Raw genomic sequence first — 9,749 nt, 5'->3', positions numbered from 1 at the left:
TTTGCCGACGAGGGTCGGTAATGCCCAAAGGCTTTGTTAGAGCGCCGTAGTTAGTCCATTAGGGGCGTGGGTTGGTTCATTGGGCGAAGACTAAGTCATTGTTTGGGGCCGTTAATGGCTCCAGGAACCACTCCGGTGATCACCACTGTGAGAGAGGTGCGAAATAATGAGCAGGATTGTTAGTGTATGCTTTTTATGAGGGACAATCCTCAATTTTGCAGTTAACAGGAATGATTCCCCAGTGACATTCCTAACATAAGCTACAGCTCCATACACTTTCATGGGGCCAGCACAAAAAACATGGCAATTCTGATTCATCAAGAATTATTCCCCTTTTGAATTTTAATCTACCTCAAGAAAATCTAAGAGGATCTCTCTCGCTTCATTTGCCTTTTCAGTAGCCAGTACATCATCCCAACCTACATTTTCATCCTATAAAAGTTGTAAAAACATTCGACTTTTCACGAATGTAGGTACTACAAGACCTAATGGATCAAAACTGGAGACAACTAAAGATAGGATTTTACGTTCTGTAGGTACCCAATTACAGTTAATCACTTCCTTCCCCTTAAATGGCTTGAGTGACAAAGTGTCGTATTCACGATTCCAAATCATTCCAAGAATTGGAACTTGTAATGGCTCATCTACACGGGTTTCCTTATTAAACTGCTTGCTATTGCTAGCCCAACCCCTGCGTGGCCTATGAGTGCATTCTAAAACTGTTTTAACTTGGCTGAGTCTTCCCTTGAGCTAACTTCATCATTGTATGTGACTTTCTGTAAGAGGTAGGGGCTCGAGGTTACTCCAAACACTGCTACATTAAATTTAAATGTAGCAAAACTGTCTGATGTTTTTGAGTTTTCTGGCCACAAGAAACGGGAATATTTAGCGTCCATAGGACCTAACAAAACACGATGAAAGGCTTTGGAAATATCTGCTGTGACTGCATAAGGCTTACTTCTAAATCTTAGCAGCAAATCATACAACACTTCTACCAAATTAGGACCAGGATACAAGCACTCATCAAGTGATTTCTCCCTCTTTCTGCTGTATAGAAGCATTAAACACTACTCGTAGTGGTGTAGTTGTACTTTCATTAATTACCCCAAAGTGTGACATATAATAGCCTTCAATTACAGGACTCGTTACTTTGCTAATAAACCCATTATTTACACATGTCTGAATTACATCTGAAAATTCCTGATGGTATACAGGATCTCTATTGAATCGTTCTCTTAGCGATTTCAATTGAGCAATGCCAAGCTTAAAATTGGTAGTCGGCCTCTCGTAATAATGGAACGGCAGACTGACCATATAACCTCGCGAGGTTTGCTTTACACTGCTCATGACACGGCTCATTGAGTCCCAGTGCGAGACAGTGAATTGCACATTTGGCTGAATGCCCAGTGTATCTAACCTCCACCACTCATCCACATCATGGTTGTTCTCTTGCACTCGGCACACGCAGCGTTCACACATTGGACGTGTCAACGCCCTGTCTAGCCCATCCAGGGAGTCTCCCATAGGGGGATACCAAATTCGATGTTACAAATAAACTAATACCATCACATTTTTCCAGACCATACACGAAATGGTTGAAATAGTCTGCTGCTATCAGGATCTCTACATTTTCTAATGTATCCCTGTTCACCTCCTGGTCAGCCTAAACCTAACCCTTACTTTCTAAATGTCCTTGAACATTTGTAAAGACATCTGTAAAGTCATTCGTGAAGTCTCTGCTAAAAGTATTAGTTGTAAAGTCTCTACTGAGCAAGTTTTCTGTGGTGACGTCCCATTTTCTTTGCCTACAATTAGTCACGCCTAACGTGCCAGTCTGCCACTGTATAAACTGCCTGGATCATGAATAAAGTAGCAGTAACCTTATCCTGCTCGTTTCTTTCGCACCTCTTAAAGTGGTGACCCCGGAGTGGTTCCCGAACCATTAGTGGACCCATACGGCAAATCAGTCTTGGCTTCAGGAACTTACTCACACCCTTGGCGGACTAATCATGGCGCTGAACCAGCATTTGGGCGTGCTGACTCTCGTCGGCAAAATCACCAGCGTCATTAGCGGACTCACACGGCACGCTTCCAAGTGTGTTTTGACGCGAGTATCCCCACCACTTTAAGAGGTGCGAGTGGCGGCGGCCAGCAGGACAGGCCGCCGTGGCAGCAGAAGAACCCAGGGGCCCAGATTCAGTAGGCTTCTACGTCCGCGACACCATCTCTGGCAGGATGATGCTGGTCGACACGGGGGCCGTTAGATCAATCTTCCTGGCATCCAGAGAGGACCTCAAGCGAGAATCGGACCCAGCTGCCTTCCTGACGGCCGCCAACGGGTCCCCCATCCTCTCCTACGGCACCAGGCCCCTGTTGATCTCCATCCTTGGGCGGAGATATTCCTGGGACTTCGTCATCGCAGACGTGAGGACCCCACTCCTGGGTGCGGATTTCCTTGCCCACTTCAGGCTGGCAGTCGACGTCGGAGGGAAGCGCCTCCTCGAGACTGACTCTTGCCAGTCCCTCCCGTTGGCAATGGGACCCAAGGCGCCCACCATCTGTTCCGCCGCCCCCCACCAGTACGCACAGCTGCTGACGGAGTTCCCGGAAGTTTTCCGGCCCGAGCTCTGCCAAGTCCCCGGGGCCCCAGCCAAACATGGCATCTACCATCACATAAAGACAAAGGGCCCCCTGCACACGCGAGGTTCCGGAAGCTTCCCCGCAGCATCTACAGGAGGCCAAGAACGCATTCACCGAAATGGAGCGGATGGGAATCTGCAAGAAGGCCTCCAGCCCGTGGGCGTCCCCCCTCCACATGGTGCAGAAATCAGACGGCTCCTGGAGACCCTGCGGCGACTACAGGCGGCTTAACCTTGCAACGGAACCTGACCATTACCCCCTGCCAAACATGCAGGACCTAACGGCTTCCTTCCACGGGGCCAAAATTTTTACTAAGTTGGATCTCTTGAAATCCTATTTTCAGGTACCAGTCACGCCAGAGGACATACCAAAGACTGCCATCATCATGCCTTTTGGGTCCTACGTGTTCGCCTTCTCCACCTTCGGCTTGAGGAATACCGGGGCGACTTTCCAGCGGCTCATGGACAGCATACTGGGGGACCTGAAGTTCTGCGTCTGCTACGTAGATGATATCCTTATATTTTCCAGGTCCCACAGGGAGCACCAGAAACACATCCGGGCAGTCCTGCAGCACCTGCAGGAGAACGGCCTCTTCGCACATTTCAACAAGTGCACCTTCGGCGTCCAGAAAGCTGATTTCCTGGGCCACGAGATATCCCTGGATGGTGTCCGCCCGCTCACATCCAAAGTCGCAGCTGTCACCAGGTTCCCCGTCCCCACCTCTGTCAAGGCCGTCCAGGAGTTCCTCGGGATGGTGAACTACTACAGGAGGTTCATCCCCGGGATCGCGCACACCATGGCCCCCCTGACGGAAACACTCAAAGGCCAACCAAAGTCCTTGTTGTGGGGACCCAGCCAGCAGCAGGCCTTCTCCCTGACGAAGGCCGCCCTCGCCGAGGCAACCGCCTTGGCCCACCAGGATCCCAACGCCCCCCTCCAGCTGACGACGGACTCCAGCAACGTCGCCTGTGGTGCTGTCTTGGAGCAGGTCATCAACGGCGCCCCCCAGCCCATCGCCTTCTTCAGCAAGAAATTCAACCCCACAGAGGCCCGTTACAGCACCTTCGACCTGGAACTCTGTGCAATGTACCGTGCAGTCCGGCATTTCAAGTTCCTCCTGGAGGGCACACCCTTCACAATCTACACGGACCACCAGCCGCTGGTACACGCCTTCACAAAGCAAGGGGACGCATGGTCTTCCAGGCAGCAGCGGCATCTCTCGGCCATCGCCGAGTTCACCTGCTCCATCAAGTACCTCCCCGGCAGGAAGAACCCCATGGCGGACGCCCTCTCTGGCAGGGTCGAGATGAACACGGTGCAGCTCGGGATCAACTACTAAGAACTCGCCAGGGAACAGGCCGCCTACCCAGAGACCCCAGCCTACCGCACCGCCATTACGTCCCTGAAGTGGTGGGACGTGCCCCTCGTCCCCGGGGGCCCTAGTCTCCTCTGCGACGTCAGTACCGGCCAGCCCCGCCCCCCTAGTGCCAGCCTCCCGCCGCCGCCAGGTATTTGACATCATCCACGGCCTCTCACACCCCTCCGGCAGGACGACGGCCAAGCTGCTGTCAGGGAAGTTTGTCTGGCATGGAATGCAGAAGGACGCGAGGTCCTGGGCAAGGCAGTGCCTGCAGTGCCAAACCAGCAAGGTGGGGCGTCACCAAGTCCGGGGTAGGCGAGTTCTCGTAGCCAGAGCGACACTTCAGCCACATCCACATCCACATTGTCGGGCCCCTTCCCCCATCAGGCGGGTCCAGATACCTCCTGATGGCGGTAGACCGCTCAACGCGGTGGCCCGAAGCCACGCCAACGCAAGAAGCCACTGCCAGCGCATGTGCCGAGGCCCTGCTCTCCAGCTGGATCAGCCGCTTCGGCGTCCCAGACCACATCACAACCGACAGGGGTCCCACTTTCCTGTCCGAATTGTGGTCTGCCCTGGCTCAGCTGCTGGGGACAACGCATCACACCACCACGGCCTACAACCCAGCGGCCAACGGCTTGGTCGAGAGGTTTCATAAGTCCCTGAAGGTGTCCCTTATGGCCCGCTGCACCGCCGAGGACTGGAAGTACCAGCTGCCGTGGGTCCTCCTTGGGTTGAGAACCACCCCCAGGGCCAACGGCGCCCAGTCTGTGGCTGAAAAAACCTATGGCTAGTCCCTCGTGGTCCCAGGTGAGCTTGTGACAGAGGATCGCCACAACCCATCGGTCCAGAGGCTTCAAAACATAGTCGGCAAATTCAGCCCCTGCAAGCGGACATATACCGACAGGCCAGCCACCTTCACGCTGCCCGGGCTGGCCTCCACCCACCACGCCTTCGTCAGGGATGACACCGTCTGCCCGCCACTGACCAGGTCCTACAGGGGATCCTTCCGCATGGTGGAGCGGAACACCAAGGCGTTCCTGCTCGTACTTCATGGGAGGAACGACTGGGTGTCAATTGTCCGGGTCAAGCCCACCCTCCTGGAGGAGGACACAGACGTCACTGCATCGCACCCTCCGCCTGCTCAGCGTTCGCCACAGCCGGGCCCTCATAAGGGGCGGAGACGCGGCCGCCCCCGAAAAAGCCAGCCCACACCCGCAGTCAGGCAAACCCACACAGAGGGCATTCCCCCAATGTCCTCACACAGCTGGGGCCCCCTGCAGTGCCCCAGCAGATACGCCGACTAATCAGACGTTACCCACGTCTTGAGGGGGGGAGTGTTTGTAAAGACATCTGTAAAGTCATTCGTGAAGTCTCTGCTAAAAGTGTTAGTTGTAAAGTCTCTGCTGAGCAAGTTTTCTGTGGTGACGTCCCATTTACTTTGCCTATAATTAGTCACGCCTAACGCGCCAGTCTGCCGCTATATAAACTGCCTGGATCATGAATAAAGTAGCAGTAACCTTATCCTGCTCGTTTCTTTCGCACCTCTTAAACATTCATTAACCCGATGTTATAAATGGGCGCGTTCCCCTTGTCATGAACTAGTAATCTTAGCCTCAGGATTCTTTGATCTATCTTTAGCCTACATGCTACATCAGTCACAAAGGGTGCTATATTCAAGGATACCTTTTTGAGGACTGGAAGTTTCAGTTCGGTGGCCAAACAACTGTTTAGGAAGCTCCTTTGGCTTCCTGTATCAAAAAACACCTGGGTTACTTTGTCTTGACCATTACTGCTACATACTGTGCCCAACACAGTCTGCAACAATGTGGGAGGTAATTCTACATTACTGTTAGAACTCATTCTAGTGGCATTGACTGTTGGATTTTTGTCTGATTGATTGCTAAACTTACTTATGTCAGACCTTTTCTTTGGTCTCTGCTTATGAGTGGTAGCCTTAGACACAAGGTTAGTATTAGCAGTCGCGTTACTGTTGGAAGTCACGTTTAACATTTTGGCCAGATTTCTGATTACTTGAACAGATAAGGGAATGATGACGTGCACCACAATTGTTCTGACACTATGTATAAACCATCGGTCCTTTATATTAGGAATTACCTACAGCGCAGCTGGAGATGGCTGTTGAACTTTCGAACACGGTGGTTAGACAGTTAACTACCATCCAGGAGGTGGGAGTATTGCCTGCCCGAATGTAAACATTCCAATTTGCTTCCGGCCATGTGCGGCGCAGACATGTTTCTTCCCCCTCTGCCCTGACTTCCATTAAGCTGTTTTTCCCAGTGGAATCTTTCTCTTTTTTCCTTTTATGGTTGCTTTGTGTGTTTGAAATGCAAGCTCACGAAGGTAATAAGTCTCGTAAGCCTGCTTTCTCCCAGTGTGTGTGTCCTGGGGTTGGCAGGAAGAAATGCAGTAGCTTTAGATCTAAAATGTTGATGTGGACCCACACGCTCTTTGCTCCTCTTGCAAGGGGCGTGTGTGTTCTAGAGATTCTACTTGTGCAGAGTGTTGCTTCTGGTCGGCTGAGCAGTGGGCGAAGTTTGAGGGGAAGAAACAGTATCGGAGGAAGCCTTCCAAGGCATCATCTGAGGGATATACGCCCCCAATGACTGCCTTGGTGGCTAACCCTTCAGCATCGTTTCTCGCTCCTGGCAAGCTTCCCCTTCTGGCTACCTCTCCTTCAGGAGAGGGAAGGGGCGGACAATCAGGATGACCTCTTCTTGGGGGCCTCTCCTCACCCCGGGGGTGAACTTCCCCCCCCACCCCACGAGGGAGAGGAGGCTCCCTCCACTAACACGACTTTTTCCACCTCAGGTTTGGTGGTAGAGGCTGCCCCTAGGAAGGAAGCTAGTGATTTGACTGAAGCCTGGCTCCACCTGGGGCATTTATGGCAGTCCATCCCTGGAGGGCCTCCTATCCCATCTGACTGGTGCTCCGGTGGTAACCCACACTGCGGCTACCTCTACCACCAGTACTGTGACCATGACAGCCTTCACTAAGATGCCGGTAATGGTCTTGTCTCACCAGGGGACCCAGGTGACCAACGTGCCAGCATCCCAGCACGTGCTGTAGTGCCCCTGCCTCCTGGCTTCAACATGGCCCCACTGTCCCAGCCAGTACCCTCTATGATTGTGTCCCCCTCTGTGGCTCTCTTGATGGTTCCTGCTCTTGCTGTTCCTGACTTCCCTGGCTGCTCCACCTGCCCTGGCTATCCCGGTCGCCCCAGTCGTGGCTCCAGGTCTGCCCTGGCTCCTCCATCTGCCCTGGCTATTCTGGTCACCCAAGTCGCTGCTCCTGGCTTTCCTGGCTCCCGAGCTATACTGGCTGCCCCGGCTGTCCCAGTCACCGCTACCCTATGGCAGCTGTCACTCCATCTTGGATGGGGGATTTCACCACCATCCTGAAGAAGATGACGAAAGAAGTCGAAGAAGAGGTGTAGGAAGATGTCGTCGTCTTCATCTTCATCACCTTTGTCTTTGTTGTCGTCATTGTCTACTACCTCCTCCCCTTCTTCTTTGGAGGCTTGTTGGTCAAAGAAGGAGAAGGCTGTCTCTACCCCCTAAGAAATCCCGTTCTGGGTCTTCTAAGGGACTGCCTCCCTCCACAGGGGAAGCAGTGGGATCTCTTGTCAGCTCTTCCTGGCCTTCAGGTCAGGGAACTGAATTGCTAACCCCTGGGTCTAGCATTTCAGGAGCCGCAGGCATGCAATCCTTGGTTTGCACACCTGTTGTCATGTCTAAGAAGTCCACTTTGAAGGCTGGCACTGTCAGGCACTCACTTGTGAGCCGCTCCGAGTACCCAGGTCTCTAAGGAGACTCGGGTATCCCAAACCAGTATCGAAGAGTCCGCTCAACATACCGATTTGGGCACAAGATGGGAGAACGAGCCAAGACATGAAGGTGTCTCGGCTATGCCTGCTGGCACAGTTTCTAGTGCCAAGCCAGGTTCCCAGGTTAGTGCTTCGGTCTTTCAAGTCCGAGCATCTGGAGAGACACAGAGGAGGTCCCCTGTAGTCTTCTCGCGAGGTTCTGGCCTCGAAGAAGACTGGGACCCATCAAGAGGACAGCAAAAGTTCTCGCCAGCCAGCAGCTTGTTCGACTCCACCCAGTCCCAGATCACATTCACGTGATCGTCCTGGCTCAGTCGAGTCGAGCACTCCTTTCGGCTTGCATGAACCACTACGCTCTTCTCGGGACAGTGTTTCGCCGAGGTGAAAATGCTCTCCTGAACCTGGGTTGCCGTCATCACCGAGGGTTGCTGACTGCTCTCAGCCTGCTCATCCTGCTGGTTCCGCCAGCAGGACTGGCGAAGGTGCCCAATCCTCCTCACCTGTCCCCTCAGCCTCCTGTGGTTTCCCTGGGAGGTGCAAGTCAGATAGGAGGAACTCTGGAGAGTCCTCTCCCCAGAGTTCAACTACAAAGGCAAACGTTCCTGGCTCGGTCCTCAGATTGACTAGGTTGTACACCTACATAGTGCAGGAAGGATCCAAGGGGTCTGTCGAAGTTCTTCCTTCTGCTGGGTGAGTAGATTGGGAGGACCGCATCCTGGAAGGACTCAAGGGTCCTCTCCCCCAGGATGCAGACACTCCTGAAATAGAGGACTTTTTGCAGAGGTCATTGCACTGATTCATCAGCACAACGACCTTGGAGAAGGGCTCACAGCCTTGTCTGTGGATCATCCTTCATGCCTTGAATTCTTCTGGAGTCCAAAAAAGGAACCGAAGTTTTCGGTGGGGCTGCCATGGTCTACGTTTGCCGAGGGAGTCCTCGATGAAGTGAATAATCTTGTTTCTGGGCAAGAGGTTTCACTTCGTTCGAACCGCTTGGACAAGCTTCTTCCTCCTCTGCCTCGACAGAAGAGCTTTTATACACCCTCGGAGAGGGCATTGCCAACCAGGCAGGTTGACCTAGACCTGGTGCATCAAGGCCCAGGTCTATCGCTGCAGCAGCTTACTGCAAGAGGAGTCTCTCTTTTGCAGCATGAAGCAGCGACCCAGGCAGTCTCCTAGCTGGGCATGTGGTCATTCACAGTATCCAAGTAGCTGCTTGCTATCATGCAGACATGGGAAGTCAAACCTGCACCAATTCAAGCGCCAGGATAGTGTTTACCCATTAATTAAGTCAGTCTTTCTTTGGTGACTACCCGTTTTCTTCAAGGTCATGCCTAAAACGTGGTCATTCATTTTTACTTTATGGTATTTATACGTATGTCACAGTAGCATCAAGACTGTATCTATTTGCTCTGTATATTTCGTATTGCTTGTACTCGTTTACTGCATATTATTGCCTATTGTTTCGGAAGACTCCAATCTTGTCTCTCACGGGAGGCTGTGCCTGGATCTGTCTAAACCAGCAGTAACCTTTACCTGCTCGTTTCTTTGACACCCATCTCTTACCTTGCCCTCCAGACAGCAAACCTGACCTCAAACCTGGTGTTAAAGAGAAGTGATGCAGTCCTTTCTCATTTCGCCAGGTCTGTAGGTCCCGAGTCAGTTATGACCCTACGAAATGGACCATTACTGGGTTCTGCCTCTCTTTCCAAAAGAGCTGGGAGATGCTGCGGTGGACAAGTGTCGGGCTGAAGACAGCAACCGCCTTGTCCACCAGGCAGTGGCCAAGACCTCTGGGTCTTCACGCTCCACTGTGGCCCGGCCTTCGGGTCAGGCTAGCACTTCCTCAGCCCCCAGAAAGTCCCAGAATTCGAAGGGTTCCCGTGAGAACACCCAGCCTTC

At 52.7% G+C, this 9,749-nt stretch overlaps 1 protein-coding gene across 1 annotated transcript; it reads right to left on the bottom strand.

Moving 5' to 3' along the window:
• Positions 1-1,023: 1,023 nt before the first annotated feature.
• On the bottom strand, positions 1,024-1,524 carry LOC136846963 (uncharacterized). The gene has a single exon (XM_067118217.1). The coding sequence runs from the start codon at positions 1,522-1,524 to the stop codon at positions 1,024-1,026; it is 501 nt and encodes a 166-aa protein (XP_066974318.1).
• Between the last annotated feature and the right edge of the window lie 8,225 nt (positions 1,525-9,749).

The sequence above is a fragment of the Macrobrachium rosenbergii genome, chromosome 16 (genome assembly GCF_040412425.1).
Source record: "Macrobrachium rosenbergii isolate ZJJX-2024 chromosome 16, ASM4041242v1, whole genome shotgun sequence".
NCBI lineage: Eukaryota > Metazoa > Arthropoda > Malacostraca > Decapoda > Palaemonidae > Macrobrachium > Macrobrachium rosenbergii.
The sequence above is the reverse complement of the archived record's forward strand: the minus strand, read 5'-3'. Positions and strand labels throughout refer to the sequence as shown.

Excerpts from the sequence above, each read along its gene's own strand:
- LOC136846963 (XM_067118217.1), bottom strand. The coding sequence starts at position 1,524 with ATGGGAGACTCCCTGGATGGGCTAGACAGGGCGTTGACACGTCCAATG.